Source organism: Mauremys reevesii, linkage group 11 (genome assembly GCF_016161935.1).
Source record: "Mauremys reevesii isolate NIE-2019 linkage group 11, ASM1616193v1, whole genome shotgun sequence".
NCBI lineage: Eukaryota > Metazoa > Chordata > Testudines > Geoemydidae > Mauremys > Mauremys reevesii.
Genome location: NC_052633.1, coordinates 38,031,347 through 38,054,836, shown reverse-complemented (window position 1 = coordinate 38,054,836; position 23,490 = coordinate 38,031,347). Strand labels below are relative to the sequence as shown.

Sequence of the window (23,490 nt, the reverse complement as noted above, 5' to 3'; positions counted from 1 at the left end):
ATGGCCCCCAGCCCATCCCCAAATTAACAAGACAAAGGTATCCACTCTCCATTGTTTTATTCATAGGAAAAGAGGCAGCGGTACAACTAACGGAGCCAGAGTTGGCATCTGCTTTTCATTGCCCTGTGGGGTTAGGCCGGGTAGGGATATATGGAGAGCACTTTCTTTATATGAATAGGGATGTTCCTTTTATCCTTTTGAGAGATCTCAATGCAACTTGCATGCTGGCTCTTTGCAGTCCTCTTCCGAAGGATTCTAGTGATGGTTGCATTATTTCTTCTGCTGCTGTAGAACACTTTCCCATGCCACTCCGTAATGAGTTCATCTGGTGCCTCTGCAGTAAACAGGCTAGTGGCATACGAGCCCTGTCTTGTTAATTTGGGGATAGACGGGAGGGCCATCTTTAAATTGAACCATTTTAAGGAAAAATGCTTCCTACGTGTATCCGCAGTCCCTTCTCCTTCTTTAAGCTCATCCATGCTTTCCTGGTGGGACTGGCAAGACTCTGGTAGTCTCAAACTGGTCCTGACTCACAGCATGGCTGGAGTTCCTTGCCACATCTCCTCATTCCTCTTCTTCCTCCTCCTTCTCCTCGCTGTTCACAGCAGGGTATCTGTCTCTAAGGTATCCAGGATGGTCTGCGTGGTTCTGGTGGGGCATCTGCCAAGTGTGCCATGCAGCTCGTTGTAAAAGCAGCAGGTGTGCAGCTCAGCACCAGATCTATTGTTGCGCTCTCTGGCTTAGGGGTATCCCTAGTGAAGTTCCTTCACTTTCCAGTGGCTCTGCTGTTGATCCCTATTGCACCCCTTTGCCTGCATCCCCCATGCAATTTGCTTGCAGTTGTCCATGTTTCTATGGTCTCTAGCTGTGCTTGCACAGCCTCTTCTCTCCACAGGCCCAGGAGATCCAATGCTTCCTGATCAGACAAATTGTGCAATCAGGAAAGGGGATTTCAGAAACATTTGGGGGATTTTAAAGGAGTGTCTGTGGGAGGAATCTTCCGGTCTCCCTAAGCCTTGGGCAGTGGAGTTTAAAATTGTGACCAGAGTGGTCACTGTTGCAAGGAACCTGGCACTTAATGTTGACCTACCTTTGTAGTTAGGTAGATCAGGCTTAAGTGACATTTGATACTGTAATAGCATTGGCATTGGTTGTTAGTTCCAGCAGCATGTTCTTTTGCCTTCAAATGATGACCAGAGTTCACTTTTTGGGAAAGAAAGAAGCCCATAGACATCTTCAAAGATCAGCCTACCAGCTTTCTTTACCTTTTAAAAAATGTCTACATTTTTCTTTTTTGCTTGGTCAGTGTTTAGAATGATAAAAGAAAAGAATATGATAAAGACCAAGATCTTGCAGATACAGCTCTTTATAATTACATATTCAGCCAAAACAGTACAAAGAAAAACTACAATCCTTTTTCTTTATGTACCATATTCTAGTTTTCTCTTCTCCTTAAATTGGCATTTTGGACTATGTTCGCTAGAACCACTGAAAAGCCTTAGCAGAAAAGAAGGAAACAGAGGGAGGGTAAGAAAGATAGATTCCCAAATGACAACCTTTTGAATAGTCCAAGTTCAATCCCTAAAACAAAAAGTGGAATCTTTTTTTTCTAAATAATGTGCTCTACAGTCTCACCTCTCATCTTGAGAAACATGAAAGAGAAAGTAAAAGAGATGACCCAACTCACAGAGTTCCTTTGATAGAAGAAATTCAGCTGTTTTGAACACTTACAATCAAAGGAAGTGGTTTCCCTAATTACATGAACTATGTGAAAGCTCTCAGAATAGCTCTTCCACCCCAGGATTCCTTGCACTTTAGAAGTTTGCATAAAAGCTCACATGGAGAATCAGATGCAAAGTGTTTGATTCAAATTTTATTAGGCAGAAGTGTGCATACATTCATATTGCTAGGTTTGACAGCTGGTTAAGTTTAGACCACAATCCTGATTTTGATGGGTGCATTTCAGTCTCACAGTTTTAAATCTTTCACTCTTCGGATTCTGTAGCAAGATATCCTTTTAAGAGAACTGTGGCAATGGAAAAATTGAGAAAGGATTGTGGGGTCTTATAATTGTGAGCCATCAGGTGAGGATTTTTCACCTTGATTGGATTTAGACCTAGTTTTAATGTATAATTTTTTTAATGAGCATCATCAGCATGGAAGCATGTCCTCTGGAATGGTTGCCAAAACATGAAGGGGAATACAAATGTCTGCAATAAAAAGGGAAGAATGATGATATTTGTTTTTGTTAAGAACACTGTTTTGTTAAAATGTGCATTCTGAAGAATTAGTCTCTGAACTCTACAACTTCAGTATAATTCTAGCTATGCCGTTTCCTCCAAACTATCAAAAATCTGAATTCAATAAGACCTTTGAACAAAAAAGAATCTTTTCAGATGACTGCTACCAACCTTACTTTTTTTAAAAACTTTTTATTACTGTACAGTAATAAAGGCACATTTTTCTTAACTAAAACAATCATTTTGTGAGTGGGGAGAGAAGAAGGAGGAGGCTTTTATAACCCTAAGATCTGTGTGCCTCAAAATTCCCTGTAAAAAATGATGAATTTTTTGATGGTGAGGAGTGATAGAATGCAAATTTTGTAACAATACAGAATCTAAAGTAACATGTAGACCAAAATTTGTACATGTGGGTAACTAAATTTAGGTACCTAATTGTGCTGGCTGAATTTTTCAATTTCAATGTAATTGAAATTTCAAATTTTGGCAAAATAAATGGTAATTTGTTTTTATGAAAAATGTTCCCATTTTTCAACCAGCTATAGTAGCTAAAACTTAATTCGATTGTGCCATCAGAGCAGCTGGAGTAGGGCCCAGATTCAGGCCTTTGAGTCCATTGTCAAATTGAGGTCTTTGACCAAAATGATCAGAGCTGTCTCTCTGGGCTGGATATGGCAGAAAACAGACTGAAATTGTAATCAACCGATTATAAGCCGTACCAGTACTGTCAGATTTGTATTGTCACAACTTATCAATAAGCTTCCCTCAAAAAGGAGACATTAGAGACTGTCTGCTGAGATGACTTCTTGAGGAGGGACCTGACAATCTCTTGTCTGAGAAATCCTGGCAGCCTGCCACCTCAGATAGAAAGGTATCAACCACCTTCACAAATACTGAATCTTATTGTCCACCACAAAATTTTGTCTGCCAATAGGGACATGATTTCCAGATCAAAGCACTGTATTGCACACTTTCATTTGTGGCAGTTGTCTTGGATTCTTGTTTTGATTTAGAGTTTGGGATATTTTCTTTTAATCAACAGAATTTTTTAAAAGTAAACCTTCTATTTTAAAGAATTTTAGGATTACAAAGATGAGGAAGGATACAAACAAGTCAACCAGTGAAACATTAAATCACATTTCCAAATAATCATTAATATGTCTCTGTTGTCAGAAAGTAGACATGTAGAAAGAGAGATCTAGAAGTGGAGAGGGATTCTGTATAGAGAAGACAGCACAGAAGTAAGAAGATTAGAGGAAAACCAGAACATAGATGTCAAACACGCAGTATAGTAGCAGAGCTGGTCAGTTTTTGTGTGCAAAGGTTCTTCATCCAAAAATGGTGGTTTTTTTCTTTTCTCTTTTGAAAGCTTAACTTCATGAAAAATTATCAGTTTTCACATGTTATGAAATTTCCTGACACTCATCAATATTTTAATGGAAACTTTTAAATCATTATTATTTGAAATAATTTTCAAAATCATTATAGAAAAAGTTGATACAATTTCCATTTAAAATTATGAAAAACTGGAAACAATTTCAACATTTTAAAAAATTTCTCTCATTTTTTGAACATCTCTACCCAGTAGGTTTTTTATTTATCAGCCATGTTTCTACATAAAATAAAAAATTTCAACCTTAACCAAGGCAATGTATTAACTGTCCTGAAAATGAGATAAAGACCATATGTCCTGAAACTTTTTGAGTTCTTGCTGTCATTTGTACAGGACTTTTCAAGGCCTTTGTAGAGGATTCCAGCTGTTGAGACCTAGCCTAGAGCACCACCCTTAACAAGCCTTCAACCGTACAGATATAGATAGGGCTGTCACTCTAGCCATCCACTTTTGTCTGGAAGGGGATAGGATTTTGGATAAGAGGTCTGTGCAGGACAGAGTGATGTAGTAGGCTGGATTCTTATGTACCAGGAGGCCAGCTTGGCAATTTTTGCCAAGGAAAATTACAGTTTTTGTGACTGTGTTTGAGAAAATACTTAGCTGAAAGATAACTTCATTTGAAAAGTGGAGCACAGTCCATTCTTTGTTACCTCTGTTGGAGAGTCTATGCTAATTGTTCAGTGAAGAGTCTAGCTGAATATCTCCAAGAACGTTCTCTGCTTCTCAAACAGATTGGGAACTCTGCAGTTGTTCAGACAATTTTATCTTAATTGAAACAGGATATAAAACTTCGAAAAAAGTGTGAAGTATCCAACACAGTTATCTTTAGGCAGGTGCAGTAAGTCTAGCAGCAGCCTCTGGAAATGCTCATCCCTTCCAGGATGCTGCTGATCATTAGGTTGTTGCGCTGAGTCTGAACCTCCAGGTCTCCACTTTTTTCTTTTTTCAGCCAGGCTTTAAATGATTGTCTTTTGTCTTGGTCCCAAGTGCTGGGAAGCTTGGAGAGAGTTCTCTGGGGATGAGGGGTATTCTGCTTGTTGCATTTGTGCTATTGTCCCTAGCAAAGTTGTTCACATAAGATGTATAGTGACTTTGATCTCTAAAATGCTCTCCTCTGACATTCTTGCATTTGCTCCAGTACGGCAGTATCCAGATCCAGGTCAGTACCCATTTCACCTGCTTTTGGAGAAGGGGCAGAAATTTTTGCCATTTGACTACTTCTCTGTTCTTCTGGAGAATTCAAGACCTGGGTTAACATCTTTTCAGATATTCATAAGAGGTTCAGTTGCAAAAAACAATGTAGAATAAAAGGGAAGGTCACCCTAAATCTAACAGAAAACCAGAGTGACCCTGTTGGGTAAAGATACTGTTTTCTAGGAGTCTGGGTATTTCAAACCTGATGCTTAGAGAACTATTCTACTCCTCCCACAGTTATGCTGTGTATTTTGACAGCTTTCATTTTTAACTGATCCCAGATACTAAAGTTTGTATTTTCAAATACAGTTAGTTCACAGAATGTGACTAATTTCTGAAATCTTACATCTGTTTCCTTACAACTATACAGTATCTTTATCTTTTAAATGATTTTGCTTTTGCAAACAAACAGAAAATCAGTAACCATAACAAAAACCAAATGTTGCTGGCAGATTTCAGTCTGTCATGAGTGCTAGTATATAATTTAGATATGGTTCCATGCTGTACACTGAATAATGTAATGCTCCTCTGAGATTTGTCTGTGCTTCAGTGGGTTTCTTATTGAAATCCATGGGAAAGGAGGTGTTTATCCTTTATGCCAGTGCCATGTTTTAACAGATGGCAGTGTATTTGTATCTGAAAAGGTAGTTTTCAAACTTTTTTGAGCCGGTTGTAATGATAATTTTATGCATAAAGTGCCCTTACTCAGCTTTATCCTAGATTCTGCAGCTTTTGTCAGCAATCTCTCCTTCTCTCGTTGACAGGAGATTGTTGCCCACAATATAATGAAGACAAAGAAAGGCTCTGATTCTGCAGTTGATCCTCCCAAGTTATTTTGACCTTTGCATATAATGTGTGCAATGCTGGGAATTGATTGGGGCTCTGCATGGTTTCTTGGGTCTCCCGTTGTGGTGTCAGTTGCAAGATTAAGGCCCAAATTAGCTGTGTATTATCTCTCATCAATTATATCATAGTATCTTTAGGAAAAAATCTTCCAGAAATTCTGATGTGCCAGTGTCTCTCTGCTCCAATTTTTTTTAACTGGACTGTCTTTTAAAATCGTGTTGTTCAAGGAAGTCCTCTGGAATCTAAAAATAAGTGGATTCTGTTTATAATCCAATAGTTTTAAAGTTGCCCTGAAAACTGCAAAATTATATGCAAAGGTCAAAATAACAAATTATAGAATATTATAAAAACCTGTTTCCTATTCATGGGATCCATTTCCAATATCTTTTAATATTAAACATTTAATACTACAAAAATCTACATGCTTGTTGCTACAAAATACAATTGATACAAGTTAAATATATAAACTTACAAGATCTACATACAGTTGCACAAACCTACAACAACAGATAATGACCACATTTTATAACACCTATTCTACTTCAGCAACACATTACACTAAATTACAGAACTGAGATACTTTGGGGCTCTATTTCTTTTTTAGACTTTTACTAAACAATATGCAATATATAAAATTAAATGACCACCGACATATTTTTATTACAAAAGGAAAAAAAAAGTGGATTGGGGTAGTGTGTATAGGGTGACCAGATAGCAAGTGTGAAAAATTGGGACAGGGGTGGGGGGTAATAGGAGCCCATATTAAAAAAAAGCCGAAAATATCGGGACTGTCCCTATAAAATCAGGACATCTGGTCACCCTAAGGGCGTATAAAACAGGCAGGGTAATAATATATAATCTTCTATTGCATAGCCATGGGAACTGGGCTGGATCCTATCATTTTTCATTTTTACACATTATATCCATTGGGGCTTTTTTAAAAGGTGTAGAAGTTCAGTAACAAAAACGTAATACTGGTTTTGGGTGTGAGCTGAAAACCACCACTGAACCACGCTTCCAACCTTCACTTTTTTAATGATGTTTTTTGTGTGTCTTTGTAAAAGTACCCAAGAGAGTACGATTTTTTAAAAAACAAAAGTACTAACAATGTCACTTCAGTAGTGCAATTTAACTTTTATTTTCTTTGTGTGGCTGGTGAATCAGTGCTAGCATAATACTGAATATGTGAATCTCCTATACTAGAAACTAGATACATTCTTTGTCTTAAAAATCTTATCTTTCAGATGGGCTGTTGAAAGTTAAATTGGGACAGGTAATCCCCTAAATGGAATATAAACCAAATCAACCTCCTCCCCATCCAGCTTTAAGTCAACATGCAAGCAGGGCTTTCATAATTCAATTGCAATTTGAAGTCAACCGTGAGATGTGTATTGGAGAGACCACAGTCCTCATCAGAGCAGATAACTCTGCTTATTTACTGTTTAAAGTTCTCACTGAATGTTCCTTATGCATCAAAGTCTTTTGACTACACAGTGCATCATGTGTTTTTCATCCTTCTTTGCTAATATGAAAGAAGATTTAATGGGTTTAACAAACATGTCCTTAATTGGACAATAATTGGCTTCTGCTGAATAACAGCTTTTCAGGTTCTTCTTGGGGGTCTCTGGGGCATGAAAAGTACTGACCCCTTCCTTATAAAACTTTATGAGAAAATGCACAAATGGTTTCCTGGCAGGATCTAAAAAACCAGAGGGGTTTATATTCATTCCACTTTTGATTTTCATGTTAGTGATCAAACAGTTTAGCTATCATTCTTATGTGGTTATTTTAAAGAGTTCTTTAATTGCAGACTATTTTTAAAAATCCCTCAAGTTACTGCATATTGTAGGTGGGGGTAGGGAAGGGGGAACCTCATGACAAGTAATAGAATGTAAATTCTAGGACTTGAAATATAGCGTGACTGTAGTCTTAAGAGAACTAACTTATGCACACTTAAGAATGAGCAGGAAATAGAAATAGTTTAAGCATCATATTTGGTTTAGCTTTAGAAAGAATGTCATTAAAATAATAGCCAGTAAGGGCCAATTCCTGCTTCCATCAAAATGTATGGGAGCTCTAACATTGCCTACAGAGGTGCGGCTATTGTTGTTAATATTTAGATAAAAGTGTGCGAAAAGAGTTACCAGGTTTGTTTTCATCTGGGATGTCATTAAACAAAGAAGTGATACATTTAAAGCAAACCAGTGCCTGCCCCTGAACTCTACACAGTTTTATGATCCATCTTTTAGTCTCCCCTAGTATTTTGTGTTGTAATTTTAGATATTAAGCTCCTTAATATTTAATATTGTGTCCTTGGGAATGTGTTTTCTCTATGTTTAAGGGCCAACCATTCTTTCAGCACTCAACAAATAATACTTTTAACCCTAAACCTTTATCAGCATTTTGTGTTTCATTTAGTCTTGGTAATCAGTAAATAGAATAGTTTTAAATGAAGCATTAACACTGTTATCCCAATTGGCCATTCTTACAGTGTAGAGAACATCATGGGAACAGCTAAGATTTAAATTCTCCCAGGAATATGTTGGAGTTCAAAGCCCTTAAATGCTGTAATACTTTGGGACTAAATTGTTGTCAAGTCTGCTTTAAATTCTTCTAATTGATTCTGAAGATTTCCATTATAACCACAGCAAACATTTGTTTACAGGAATGTAAATAATCAAACTCTATTGCACAATACATTAATAAATATTAGAAAACACTTAGGGATGTTCTGCTAATCAGATTGCTGGAGTGGCTAAACATTTCTAACCCTGCAATTTTGCATAGAGTGAAGGTGCCTCATGCTGTGCAATTAACTGATTTATTAACAGCAAAGTTGGTTGGCTGCTGGCTGGCCTGATGGTCTAACGAGAATCAGTATTTATTTCCAAATTTGATCTGAAGCAGCATGCTCAGAGAGAGGGTGGGGGAAAGATGCACTGTACGTATTCTCCCATGCTACCTCTCCTGCTCTCTCCTCCTCACCACACAACCAGCTGGAATAATAAGTGGCGATGATTGGTAATGTTCATATGGAATCACCTGGACTATTTTAGACCCATGCCTTGCATAGTTTTGGGGGGTTGACAAGCTGCCTTTCTTCATTGTAGAGAGACAAGGTGGGTGAGGTAATCTTTTTATTGATCCAATAAAAAGATTGGTGGAAATGATACGCTTTTGAGCTACACAGAGCTGTTCTTCATGTGTGGAAAAGTTACTCAGGGCTTGGCTACACTTACAAGTTGCAGCGCTGGGAGTTACAGCGCTGCTCATGCAGCTGTGTAAGGGCCAGCGCTGGAGTGTGGCCACACTGACAGCTACCAGCGCTGCAGTGTGGTGTGCACACACAGCACTGCACTTCTTTGTGGTGCATTGGAGAGGCATCATGTAGAGCACCCCACCACCATTTCCTTTTATTTTATTTTGGGAAGGGAAGGGGAAGGGAAGTGGAAGTGTTTCCATCCCGTCCCCGCCCCTTCGCGCCACATCGCCATCGCTCTTCATCCAGCATTCAGCGCGCCATTGTGCGCCATTGTGTCTTTCTCTTTCTGTCTTTCTGCTGTCTGGCTCTGTGAATGGAGCCGACTCTGGGGATGAGAGATGATGCTGACTGAGTCACACTGAGTGCACACAACACGCACAACCAGCAGTTCCGCTCCTCCCCTTCCAGTCCAAAAGTGACGAGGAGTATCCGACGATAATCATATGCATTTGGAGTGTGCGGCACTACAGTGCTGCTTGCACACGCCACGGGCTCGCTAACTTCGCTTGCGGCTTGGGGGGGCCAAGGGCTGGAGTGGTGGTGGGGATCATGGGGGAATGAAATGAGGGATGATGAATGATGATGTAGCTTTCCACTTTGCATGTGCTGTGCTGCATGGACTGCCCCCCTGCTGCGACGCAAGGACACGAGCGCGTGCGGGTGGCTAAAAGGCCTGCTATTGCAATCTGGATCAAGGCCAAGATGGCAAAAGTCGACCGGGAAGGTCGGTGGGGGAAAAGTGTGGGAATCGCTTTTGATGCAAGTTTGCAGCGCAATGATGCAAGGCATAAAGGCAAGGCTGAAGACGGGGGACTTGGGGAGGGAGGTGGGGGTGACTTGGGGACAATTGGGATGGGGGGGCGGGAATGGGTGGAGGGATGGGTGGTAGATGGACGATATTGCGCATCTCCCTCTCTATGGCCCTCGCATACATCAATCGCATTTTCTCTGGGGGTGGTTCTCTATGGTTCTCCTTCTGGGCTTGGACATAACATTGCATGCAGGGGGCCTGGAAAGGTGATGGCCTGCAAAGGGTTCGCAATTGGATGATTTCACAGGTTCAGGAAGATGCAGGCAGAGATAGAGACAGGCAGGGGACAATGGGATAGGAAAGGTAGGGGATGTGAACTGCCCACTGTGAGCTGATCCCTGAGGCATACCGTTTGAACAGAGCTACTTGGAAACTGGATAGACAGTGCTTACTGCTTGCTTAGAGGCTGCAAGGGCTTTGACTGGGTGTGCTGAGCCGGTTGAGAATGAAGGCTGGCTGATTTTGTATGGAGGGCTTGAGAAAAGCGGGCAGCAGCAGCATCCCCCGCGGGGAATAGGGAAGGCTGCATTGTTGCTGGAGGCATGGAAAGGGAAGGGATGAAGCAGAGGCCCAAGGGAGGGCTGAGGCAGAGAGGGAGCAGGCACAGAGAGGGAGGCTGAAGCAGCAGGGAGAGCAGGGCCCAGCACAGGGGGGCAAGGATTAGGGCAGAGGAAGGACAGGATTGAGGCCAACAAAGAGCAGTAAATGCTCTGCCCCTGGCTGCCTTGATTATAATTTTTGCTGCCTTGGTTATTATTAATAATAATAATAAAAACTATCTTTTTATTTACTAGGCTTTTTTATACTTTTGCTATCTATCTTTTCTGATGTGACTAAAAAAATTTTTTTATATTAAAGAAAAAATTAAGAAAAAAGAAAGAGACACACACAGACACACAACAACACAATTACACAAAGACACACAAGTGAGTGACATGTGAGCTGTACAGTTGCAAGCTGCCATGTCACATGTTGCATGTAATGATGCATGGGGGTCATGGTTCATAGCTGAGTGGGTATGGGGGGTGGGTGAGGGGGTTGGGGGGTGGGGGTGTAGGTGGTGGTGGTAGGGGGTAGTGGTGTGGGGTGGTAGGGTGTTGGGGTGGGAAGGGCCTGAGCTGAGGGGAAAGGTGGGGGAGGCTGACATGGGATGCTGGGGGGCACAAGTGGGTGGGGGGGGGGCAGGCGGCTCTGGCCTTGGGGTGGCTCTGCTTGCAACACTCTATGCTCTCTTCTCTTCTCCTCGCAGTCAGAGCCTCCTTTCTCTCTCCCTCTTTTCCTTCTTTTCCTTCTGCTTTGTCTTTTCTCTCCTCTCCCTCTTCTCTCTCCAATTCTTTTCTCTTCACTTCTTCAATGCTTTTTGAATGCTCTCACAGTTTTTTTTCTTCTGTCTTTTTGCTCTTTCAAGGTTTTTCTCAAGGCAGTCCTCTCAGCTGTTGCTGAGCTTGACAGTGAAGTAGGTCAGCAGCATTGTAGTCACACACACACTAGACACACACATGTTTACACTTGTCTAGCATTATCCACTGAGGGACTGAGGGAGTTTACGGGATGTGACAAAAGGGTAGTTCACTATAGGAAAGGGAAAAGGAGTGTGGAGCCAAAAAACTGGAAGGGTGAGGAGTGAGTGGTGAGAAGGATGGAGGGAGATGAGGGGGGAGAGGAGAGAGTTGGAGGAGGAGGGAATCTGGAGGTGCAGGTTCTGGAGGATGGTATGATTGAGATCTTGATTCCCTCTATCTCCTCTTCACTACTCTCCTTTTTTCAGTTTTCCAATCCTAACATTTTCACAGAAGCTCTTTGTATACTGGAAATTGCAGGGGCACTGCGAGCAAGGAGGATGGATTCCCTGGGACAATGGAGCGCACCGTGCCTGGCAGTGGATGAGGCCTGCTGGCCGGTGGGCGGCGCGGACCCCGCTCTGGGACAGAGTGGCGACGACTGGCTGCCGTTACTGAACGCGCTGCAGGCATACAGCACTGCCTGAATGCTTTTGCTGCAATGCATGAACATGATTAAGAGCTGGCTGCTTTCAGACAATAAAGCTAACCCGCTACATCAGATCGCACCCTGCATGCATTGGCATCCCCTGCATCTCTCCAAACCTGCTGCCTTCGAAAATAAAACCCGCCCGACCCCTCCTCCTCTGCTTGTCCTTCTGCAGCTGCTTCTCCCTGGCTGCCGTCCTCCTCCTGGCTGCTTCTGCCTCTGCCTCTGCTCCCTCTCTCCCCCCCCCTCCTCCCTCTCTGCGCATCCCTCCCCCCCCCCCCCTCACTCCTCCCCCTCCCCCCTCTCCAGCTCCCCTCCTCCCCCTCTCTCCCTCCTCCTCCTGTCCCCTGTCCCTTCGCATCCTGGTCCATCTCCCTGTAATCCCCAGGTCGTGGCCTCAGCTCGCAGTCGTCGATTCCTCATGAGCCTGAGCATAGCCGTCATGCAGATCGGCCTTCTTCCCTAATTGTAGCTCTTCCGCTTTCAGCCTTGATTGCTCTGCGCCCTCATCCAGCATGCCTCATGATACAGCATCAAACTGCCTGGCGTCCCTGTGCTCACTGCTGCTCCTGGAGCCACCGCCTGATGAAAGGTGCTGTGTGCCCACTGATGCACCTGCAGGGTGCTGCTTGAGCTGGCTATGCTCCTGTGCCTGGTGGTGCAAAACTTGTAAATTGCTAACTGATGGCACTGGCAGCCAACAGGCAGGACAAAACTAATTGGGCTGGAGCACTGGAGGCATGGCTGCTGAGTGCAGGGAGAGAAGAAGCAGATGCTGGTGTAAGCAGTGGAGGAACAGACTGATGCGGAGAGTGGCTGAACCTGAGTTGGAGGTGTGCCTTATGTCCGTGAGGACAGGTAAGCGCTGGGTGCTGGTCCACCTGGCCTGTGTAGGCGGTGGGCCAGCAGCGCTGGCGCTGCGCCCATCTGTGCACGCGTGGTGCCTGCAGCCTGCAGCTGGAGGGGAGTGGCAAGCGCGCTGCAGCCCGCTCCACCCTCAGAGTATCACAGCTAAATACAAGGTAGAACAGACTGTTTAAGGTAAGTAGTTAACATATATGCTAGGGACCATTCACAGTGAAGTGGCCAATTAACACCCTTGTATTCATAGGACATAAAAGGGGAATCCGTGGACTACAAATTGTTGGCAATAAGCCAGGGGTGGCCAAACTGCAGCTTGTGAGCCACATGTGGCTCTTTTACAGTTAAAGTACAGCTCTTGGAGCCCCCCTCCCCCCCCCCATTCTCTGCTTACCAGACTGTTTGGGGGAGCTTGGGGCTTCTGCCCAGCAGGGAGAAGGGTCTCAGGGCTTCAGCCCCCTGGGTGGAACCTGCCAGGGCTCAGAGCAGGAGTGGGGCTGAAACCATGGGCCCTGGCAGGCACCTTCCCCAGGGCTGAAATCCCTACCCCACTAGCTGTCGCTGAGCTGTCCCTAAGCCCCAGCAGAAGCGCCCTGGCTCTCAGACTTCTGAAGATTGTCATATACGGCTTGGAGAGTCAGTAAGTTTGGCCACCCCCATAAGCCACAATCCAGTTGTCTTTATTAAAACCATGATTGAGTGCCTAGCAAAGTTATGAATTTAAGATCCCAGGCTCATCTTTTTGAAGGTGTGCTGGTTTCCTTTGAGGATGATGACTGAGAAGTCCAATATGGACTATTCATTTTGTGAAAAGTGTTCATCCACGGGTGATATGGTAGTTTTGTCTTTTTCATTTTTCTGTGTGAGTTCATTTGAGAGTGTAGTGATTGTCTGGTTTCACCCACACAGTTGTTGGCATTTAATGCACTGGATGAGGTACACCACATGTTGTGACAGACATGTGTAGGACCCATGGATCTTGAAAGGTGTGTTGTGGGGGGTGTTGATCACAGTAGCAGTGGAGATATATCTGCTGGTTTTGCATCTGTTGTTCTGGCAGGGTCTGGTTCTGCTTTGAGTTGGTGGATCCCAGTCCATAGGGAGCTTGCTTCTGATGAGGACCTTAGAGAGGCCAGAAGAGGAGGTTCAGGAAAGATTTATTTTAGGGTGTGGTCTCCATCAAGTATACTTACATCAGCATAGCTATGTCTCTCAGGAGGGTTGAAGAAGCCACACCCCTGAGAGATGTAGCTATGCCAACCTAATCCCTGGCATAGGCAGCACTAGATCAACCTAGCTACTGCTTCATGGGGAGGTGGATTACCCCCACACCAATGGGATCACCCCTCCCATCAGCCAAGGTAGTGTCTACACTGAAGCACTACAGCAGTGGTCTCCAACCTTTTTACACCCTGCCACTTCCCCAGGCCCTGTCCCGTTCACTCCATTTCCCCCTCCCCCGTTGCTCGCTCTCCCCCACCTTCACTCATTTTCATCGAGCTGGGCCAGGGAGTTGGGTTCAGAGTGTGGGAGGGCCTCTGAGCTGAGCTTGGGACAGGGGGTTGGGGTGCAGGAGTGAGGGGTGCAAGCTCTGGGAGGGAGTTTGGGTGCAGGAGGGGGCTCTGGGCTGGGGCAGAGTGTTGGGGTGTAGGAGGAGGTGAGGGGTGTGACCTCTGGAAGGTAGTTTGGGTGAAGGAGGGGGCTCTGGTCTAAGGCAGAGTGTTGGGGTGCAGGCTCTGGGAGGGAGTTTGGTGCAGGAGCGGGATCTGGGCTGGTGCACGGGATTGGGAGGCAGGAGGGGGTGAAGAGTGTGGGCTCTGGGAGGGAGTTTGGTGCAGGAGGGGGCTTTGGGCAGGGGCAGAGTGTTGAGGCGCAGAAGAGGGTGAGGGGTACGGGCTGTGGGAAGGAGTTGGGGTGCAGGAGGAGGCTCCGGGCAGGGTCTGGCCAGGAGGTGTTTACCACAGGCGGCGGTGCAGTGGGGCTCAGCCAGGCTACCTGCCTGCCCTCGCCCCACACCACTCCTGGAAGCACTGATACTTTCATTGGCAAATGGACATAAGGATTAAACTATCCTTTCAACAGAAGAGATGATTCTGAGAGGTCAAGGTTGGGCACAAAGTCAGGGTGCACTGAGGTAGCTTGCACTCCTGCTGCCTGCACTCTGTGTGTCTTGCGAGTAAAGACAGGACTTCATGTTCTAGAGCTGCTACACTGGCCACACTTCATGAGCATTAATTTAATTAAAATATGTATTTAATGTACTTCGCTTTGTCTTCTAATTTCTTGTCAATGGTTTAGTTTTCAAACATAGCAAAGTAGTTTGGTTTGGTTTTCTGATTTCCCCCCCCCCACACACACACACAAACGAAATGCTGTCCAATCTGCGCTTCAGTGGAATACATATTGTTAACAGAGACCAGCAAGTGCTCAGGTTCATCCAGAACTGTTTTAGAATATTGTGTGATGAGTGGTTGGTAATGTGATGTGATGATTGCTATTACCTTGTGACTAGCCAAGGATTTGTCCTATGACTGGGTGTGCGGTATCATCAGTAAATTAGATGCCACTTGTGGTTGTCCTGCATGTCAGATTGTAGTTCAACTGTGTGTCCAGGCTGTGTATGACTGAGGTACCTAAAGTTGCAGATAGGCACTTAGGGGGATTTTCATAAGTGCCCAGATGCTTTTGAAAATCCCACTAGGCACCTATCTGTGTTTAGGCAACTAAATAACTTTGAAAATCTGGTCCTTAGCTATTTAGTCAACTGGTGACCATCTGTGAGTTTTTACTTAGAATATGGAACATCCAAGTCAGAAGGAGAGAAAAGATTTTCAAAGCACAATTGCATTGATAAAGATGACTGGCTGTTTGCTTGGTCCCTGCTGCAAATTGGCTAATGTAATCCACAGCTGAGCCATGAAAAAGAGCAAGTGAAAGGAACTGGCTGGAATCTCCAGCTCTAAAGACAGCAGAGTGCTTGATTTAAAAGAGGCCTAGAAAAGATTTCTCTCTAGGAATAATGGCCCTTAGGGGGAGATGTTTTTTATGACCTCCTAATTTGGGGGATTTATGGATGATTAATAGCTGCCTCCCCCAATCCTAGATACAAGCTTGCTCTGGCATCAGTTACATCTTAATTAAGAGATGTGAACAGCAGCATGAGATCAAGAAGAACATGTATTAAAAGCAATGGGTACATCAATGCCTGTAACTGCCCTGAAGGGACCAAAGTGTGTTTGTTACTACATTGTAAATAATGTATGGTAGTACGCTCTACATCATCTGAGTTGATGGTTTGACTTGGACTCTTAGAGTATGTTTACGCTGCATTTAGACCGGCTGGCCCATGTCAGCTGACTTGGGCTCGTGGGGCTCGGGCTTTGGGGCTGTTTCATTGCAATGTAGACTTCAAGGCTTGGGCAGGACTACGAGCTCTGGGACCAGCCCCACAGCCCTAGCTGAGCCAGCTGGTGTCTAATTGCAGCGTAGACATACCCTTAGATTCTGATCCTGCAATTGATAGTGCAGTAATAGATTCAGTTGACTTCAGTGGGGCTCTGAATCGGCACAACATTCCTCTTGCTTGTGAGCTATTACAGGATCGGAGCTTAAAGTAGAAAGTACCTGCTTTGGGCCTTTCTTACAATGAAATTGACAATCGTGTTATCACATGATTTTAATATGTTTTAATGGTTCTCAGTTAAATTCTTGGTATATTTAGAGCCTAAAAGCATGATCCTGGGAAGTTTAGCATGAAAAAAATAACACAAGCCATGGAGTATTTTGTAGCATCATATTTCTAGGTGAAGAGACATGAGTTTTCAGGTGATCACACAAGAAGAGGGTTTTTTTGTTTTGTTTTGTTTCTTCAGGGCACTGGGGTGTTGAACAAAACAAAAGAATCCTAGATGTTTTCGTTTGTGTTGGGCCTGAATTAAGAGACTTGGATTTGTTCATCTCACTTTTCATGATATTGTTAGGATTCAGGGACTGAGATCTAATATTCAAGCAGGCAATATAGGAATATTAGTCGGAATCTTTTAACAGCTGCTGACAGGGTATCTATGGAGCTATGGTTGGAGTTCAAAGCTCTGGCAGATTCCCTGCGGGGATAGCAGGAATATTACTGTCTGTCCTTTGTTGGTGGTGAATCACACCTCTGGCACAGTTGCTTAGGTACGTACAAATTAAATGCCCTTGCACCCATCTAGGTGAATCAGGTCCTACAGCATTGAGATTCACAATAACCTTAAAAAGCCTCAAATGTGATTTTGCACCTCTGATGAAAACATAATGAGACTTTTTAAAAAAATCAAAATTATTTAATTATGCTGTGAAGGGACAGAATGTTGAAAAAGAATTTTGAAACTCTCCATGTATCATACATACAGAAATGCATGTACCACACCTGTAGAATATAAACTCTATATCCTATTGAAGTTGTTTGTGCATTACACTCTGTTCATTTGTAATAATAACTCAAATCTCATTGAGCAGGGGAAACAACATAGTACACAGTGCAATCAGAAATCTTGGGGTTAAGTTCAAGGCTATGATTAAACTTTTGCATTCAGCATATGCAAACCATAGCATACAAGATGCTAATTCAAACCTTGATGAAGTTATTTGGAAAAGGCTGCAAGAGACAAACTATTGCTACCATGTGAAATGTTTACTTATTACACATCTATAGGCTTCCACATGCACATGTATATTCATACCATGGCACTCGGTACAAAATCTAGAGACAAATGAGGTTCATTTTGCCAGTGGCTTTATATTTGTTAGGGTAGTTGTAGCTGCTGTAATAAAGCTTGCCAAGGTCCCTTATTTTTTTATGTATTATTACTCAGTGGGGCTGACTGCTTTACTGTCCATGACTTTGTTTCCTTCCAATGCTTGTGACTGATCTAGGTAGTAGAAGCTCAGAGGTTAATGTAATATTTCAAGGAAGGCATTTTTGTGAGGGATAATATATAATATGGCTGTGTTTGCATTCTATAACCCTTCATTTCTAGAGTGTGTGTGTAAAACAATAATGTGGTTTTTTTTAAATCATTGAGTATTTTTTAAAATAAGCATTTAATTTATTATTATTATTATTATTACTGGAATATATTATAGAGCTGCAAATGTTGAGAGGCCCAAAAATTAAACACATCATTTTAAAACAAAACCCCCAAAATCTTTTTTGACCAAGTTTAAAAAAAAAAAAAAACTAGTCTCCTAAATCCTTATTTAGGCACTTAAAAAGTGGCCTGATTTTCAGAAGTGCTGAGAACTCTGCATTTTCCAAACAGGTAGGTTTTCTAAGGAGAATACCCCAAGTGGACATTATTTTTCTGATTCATATATGATATGTGTGGTTTGTGCATGGAGTCTAATATATATTATTGCAGTAAATACATTTTATTATTAATTGTCAAACTTTTTATTTTGGTTTTGAACAGGCAGAAATACTCAGTGTGCTCAGTCACAAAAACATCATTCAGTTCTATGGAGCTGTTATTGAACCTCCTAACTATGGCATAGTTACAGGTGAGGACTCTTCCTTTGACTTTTTTCTTTATAATATAGAAGGGCTAACGTTGCTAGATCCTAACTCAAACTGTGAACTGTATGCTTCTGTTTTGTTGTTGTAAGTGTATGGCATAAAGTCTTAAATAAACTAATTATATCTACATAATTGGAAACCATGTTTCTATTTCTATCTATGATTAAATGTATTATTGACATTACTGACATTCTGTCTGAATGCACTTACGGCTGCAATACCTAACTGGTCACATTGCTTGCACCCACATTGAGTCAGTTGCAGGATTGGAGGGTTTCTCAACTAGGGTCTGATCTACACTTAAAATTTAGGTTGACATACAGCTACATCAGTCAGGAGTGTGAAAATATCCACGTTCCTGAATGCCGTCACTATGTCGACTCAACCCCCAATGTAGACACAGCTAAATTGAAGGAAGAATGCTTCCATTGACCTAGTATCAGAGGGGTAGTTGTCAAGTATCAGAGGGGTAGCCGTGTTAGTCTGGTTCTGTAGAAGCAGCAAAGAATCCTGTGGCACCTTATAGACTAATAGACGTTTTGCAGCATGAGCTTTCGTGGGTGAATACCCACTTCTTCGGATGCAAGCAGTGGAAATTTCCAGGGGCAGGTGTATATATAAGCAAGCAAGAAGCAAGCTAGAGATAACGAGGTTAGATCAATCAGGGAGGATGAGGCCCTGTTCCAGCAGCTGAGGTGTGAAAACCAAGGGAGGAGAAACTGGTTCTGTAATTGGCAAGCCATTCACAGTCTTTGTTTAGTCCTGAGCTGATGGTGTTAAATTTGCAGATGAACTGGAGCTCAGCAGTTTCTCTTTGAAGTCTGGTCCTAAAGTTTTTTTGCTGTAGGATGGCCACCTTAAAATCTGCTATTGTGTGGCCAGGGAGGTTGAAGTATTCTCCTACAGGTTTTTGTATATTGCCATTCCTAATGTCTGATTTGTGTCCATTTATCCTTTTCCTTAGAGACTGTCCAGTTTGGCCGATGTACATAGCAGAGGGGCATTGCTGGCATATGATGGCATATATTACATTGGTGGACATGCAGGTGAATGAACCGGTGATGGTGTGGCTGATCTGGTTAGGTCCTGTGATGGTGTTGCTGGTGTAGATATGTGGGCAGAGTTGGCATCGAGGTTTGTTGCATGGGTTGGTTCCTGAGCTAGAGTTACTATGGTGCGGTGTGCAGTTGCTGGTGAGAATATGCTTCAGGTTGGCAGGTTGTCTGTGGGCGAGGACTGGCCTGCCACCCAAGGCCTGTGAAAGTGTGGGATCATTGTCCAGGATGGGTTGTAGATCCCTGATGATGCGTTGGAGGGGTTTGAGCTGGGGACTGTATGTGATGGCCAGTGGAGTCCTGTTGGTTTCTTTCTTGGGTTTGTCTTGCAGTAGGAGGCTTCTGGGTACACATCTGGCTCTGTTGATCTGTTTCCTTATTTCCTCGTGTGGGTACTGTAGTCTTGAGAATGCTTGGTGGAGATTTTCTAGGTGTTGGTCTCTGTCTGCGGGGTTAGAGCAGATACGGTTGTACCTCAGTGCTTGGCTGTAGACAATGGATCTTGTGGTGTGCCCGGGATGGAAGCTGGAGGCATGAAGGTAGGCATAGTGGTCGGTAGGTTTTTGGTATAGGGTGGTGTTAATGTGACCACCACTTATTTGCACCGTGGTGTCTAGGAAGTGGTGTCTAGGGGTAGTTGTGTTAGTCTGGATCTGTAAAAGCAGCAAAGAGTCCTGTGGCACCTTATAGACTAACAGACGTTTTGGAGCATGAGCTTTCGTGGGTGAATACCCACTTCGTCGGATGCCTACGTGCATCCAACGAAGTGGGTATTCACCCACGAAAGCTCATGCTCCAAAACGTCTGTTAGTCTATAAGGTGCCACAGGACTCTTTGCTGCTTCCATTGACCTAGCTACTGTTGTTCGGGGAGACGATGTTCTTACACCAATGGAAAAACCCCTTCCATTAGTGAAGGCTGCATCTATGCTATGGGGTTATGCCAGCATAGCTATGGGACTGTAGGGTATAGTTGCTATAGTGTAGACATACCCTAGACTAGGCACTTCTCAAATGGAGGTCTCCATCTTATTCTCCCATCACTTTGCATAAATAAATTTCATAGTCCATACTCAGTTTGAATTCATCATCATTTGTCCTGTCATGTAGACCTTGTACATTAGCATTGTAAGCCCTGAGCCAAGTCAATTTTTATCACAGAAGGCTTCCTGCATGGCTTTATATTTTGTTGGCTTACTGGATCCTACCTGCAAGGTAATATAATGTGTAGCCAGTTTTAGTCACCACTGAATTTTTAATAGTTTTGATATTTTGAAAGCAAGTATGGAAATGATGATAAAAACTGCCTCTTCTAAAAGAACAAAATCAATTATTTTTACAAGCTATGAACTGAATTGCTTGACAGTCTTTTAACTACAGGGATATTTTAATAAATGTACTCAACTGGATATACACGTCTCTCTCTTATCCGTTAAGTGAGTTATTGACGTTTATTTTATTTCTGCAGCCCAGCATCTCCCACAATTCTGAGATGTCTGTGCTGTTCTCTCTGCAGTTCTGGAGGTGGTGCCACATTGCAGCACAGCCTGAACTGGCCATGACCCCTTCTCCAGTTTGCCACTAGAATTTTTGCCTTTATATACTACTCCATGTACTCTGCCTCTGTATACTGTATAACAGCAGATAGAGGTGGTTTGCTTTATTCCTGAACATTTCCTTTGACTGTTCTATTTCAATTCATTTTGGAGTTGGAGTTGTATGAAATTTTAGCTTATACTGACTTCAGAAGTGTTTTTTATATAGCTTGTTGTAAAACTAGCCAAATATCTAGATGACTTGATGTACTACCTGGAAGACCTCTCCCTTTGAAAGTAAACAATCTGGTTCTTCTTTGAGTGATTGCTCATGTGTATTCCACAATAGGTGTGCGTGCTCGCCACGTGAACCAATGTCGGAAGTTTTTCCCTTAGCAGTACCCGTAGTGGGGGAGCACTGCTGTGACCCCTAGAGTGGTGCCTCTATATCACACTGTAAGGGGAGCTGCACACTCCCTCCACCCTCAGTTCCTTCTTGCCGTCAGTGAAGGTAGTTGGAACTTCGTGCTCCAGCTCTGCTGTAGCGCTTCTAGCCTTAGTAGTACATCTCTTCTTCGTAGATTGTTTTTTCTAGTTAGTTGCCTGGCTCGGGGCATTCCCTGTGCCCCAGGCTTCAAGTTGTCCGACTCCTGTCGCAGGTCAGTGCCCAGGAGCGACCCACACTCTCAGTGCCTTTGCTGTCTGAGCGAGACTCAAGTAAGTGAGCGTTATACAATCTGCAGATCATTCAAACCTTGAACGAAGTGTGAAAGAGATATCCGACTCCGGGCCCTGCTAATGAAGTCGGCATTGGTCCCGGCACCAGCACGCTGACCCGACTCGGCACTGGGCACCGCATCATCGGTGCGAAGCGAGGCTCCATCCACCAGTCGGCACTGCTCCCCCACCAAGAAGCAAGGGAAGACTCAGCGGTGCCGAGAGAAGGACAGAGGTGAGGCTGGACCTGATCCCCCTTGTGAGCCAGACCTCCGACTCGCACTGAGCGGAGTAGCCTGGTCCTGTCTGTGCATGCCTCTCCTGCAGTGAGAATGCCGTCGACGCCAGAGGCAGCACAGGCAGTGCGTGACATCCTCGCCCTTTCGGTGCCAGGTGCGCTGCCTGAGACGGGCCTCCGATCCCGAAGGAAGCCACTGCTGGGAGCTCATCAACCCTCCCCGGTACGGCATAGCCCCCACTCCGAGGACGAGATACCTACCTGTTCCGAGGGGCCATCCCGGAGCCCGCACCAGACTTCCACTCCATTGGCCGATTCGCTGAGAGGGAGTCTCGAGGGTCCACCACTACCCACAGAGGTCTCAGGCACCGAGACAAGACGCATCGACGCTCCTCTAACCACCGAAGCTATAGGAGCAGGTCTCAACACCGTCGGCACCGACGCTCAGATTCAAGTGTTTGCTCCGACAAACGTCATGCTCGGAACACCCCTTGACTGTCATCGGCACCCAGGCGTTGTAGCCATGGTTGCCAGGGGGAATCTAGAAGCAGCACCTCCGAGAGGTACACGTCTTCGTCATCGAGGTCAGCACTGACACAGCCGTGGACACTCCCGACGTTCATACAGCACCGTGCGTTCCTCAGCGACTTTGGCTTCGGCACCCAGCCGCCCATCCCCGGGCCGCGCCGCCCCCCCATGATCAAGTGGCTCTGCTTGGTCCCCAAGCGGGTCAGTGGCAAGGGATGCCTTGGCAAGGGCAGTGGTGTCAGTGGGCACTGTGGCCCCAATTACCTGCATGGGCGAGACCCTGTTCAGTAGCTGGGGCATCACAGGTACACTCTACATCCCTGCCTCGGCACTGGGAAAAGTCAACCGGTACCAAACCAGCGGCACTGCACCCAGGCTTGGACTTGGGGGTTGAACCACCGGTACTGCCCGACGCCCTGGGGGCAGAACCGGTCCCCTCACCGGCACCAGAGGAATCCATAGCGGCACCACCACCCGCCCTACAGGAAGATTTCAGGGCTCACTAAGAGCTCCTTTAGCGGGTGGCCTCGAATCTCCAGCTTCAGGCTGAAGAGAGGGAGAAGCCGTTGGACACCTTGTTCAACGTGTTGTCCTTCTCGGCACCAGGCTGCGTGGCCTTACCTCTCCACCAAAGGTGGCCAACATATCGACTTCGCTTTGGCAAACCTCGGGCTCCTTGACACCTATTTCTAAAAAGGCAGAGAGAAAGTATTTTGTGCCAGCAAAGGGGCACGAATACTTGTACTCTCACCCGGCACCCAACTCTCTGGTGATGGAGTCTGTAAACCACCGGGAGAGGCATGGTCACCCGCGCCCGCCCCCAAGGATAAAGACGCCAGGAGACTGGGTACCTTCAGCAGGAAGGTTTATTCATCGGTGAGCTTCCAGCTCAGGGTGGCAAATCACCAAGCCCTACTGAGCTGGTATGATTTTAATTTGTGGGTTTCCTGCCAAAGTTTGAACCCCTTCTCCAGGAAAGGGACAAGAGAGAGTTCAGAGCCTTGGTCGACGAAGGAGTGGCGGCAGCGAAAGCAGCTCTTCAAGCGGCTTCGGACGCAGTGGATACAGTGGCCCGTTGAATGGCCTCGGCCATTTCCATGCGCAGGGCATCGTGGCTCTCGCTGTCAGGGCTGTCCGTGGCATCCCAGTCCCTCATGCAGGGCCTGCCCTTCAACGGAAAGGCCCTGTTTGCGGATCAAACAGACATCCGTCTGCATGGGATGAAAGACTTCCACACCACCCTGCAAACTCTGGGACTATATGTCCTG

The 23,490-nt window shown here is 44.6% G+C and overlaps 1 protein-coding gene across 2 annotated transcripts in view; it reads left to right on the top strand.

Moving 5' to 3' along the window:
- The window catches only part of MAP3K20 (mitogen-activated protein kinase kinase kinase 20), a 135,376-nt gene that overhangs the window by 26,000 nt on the left and 85,886 nt on the right, over window positions 1–23,490 (top strand). For both annotated transcript variants that reach the window (XM_039494982.1, XM_039494981.1), the window contains exon 3: window positions 18,047–18,134. In XM_039494982.1, coding sequence (XP_039350916.1) covers window positions 18,047–18,134 — 88 coding nt within the window. The remainder of the gene's footprint in view (window positions 1–18,046; window positions 18,135–23,490) is intronic.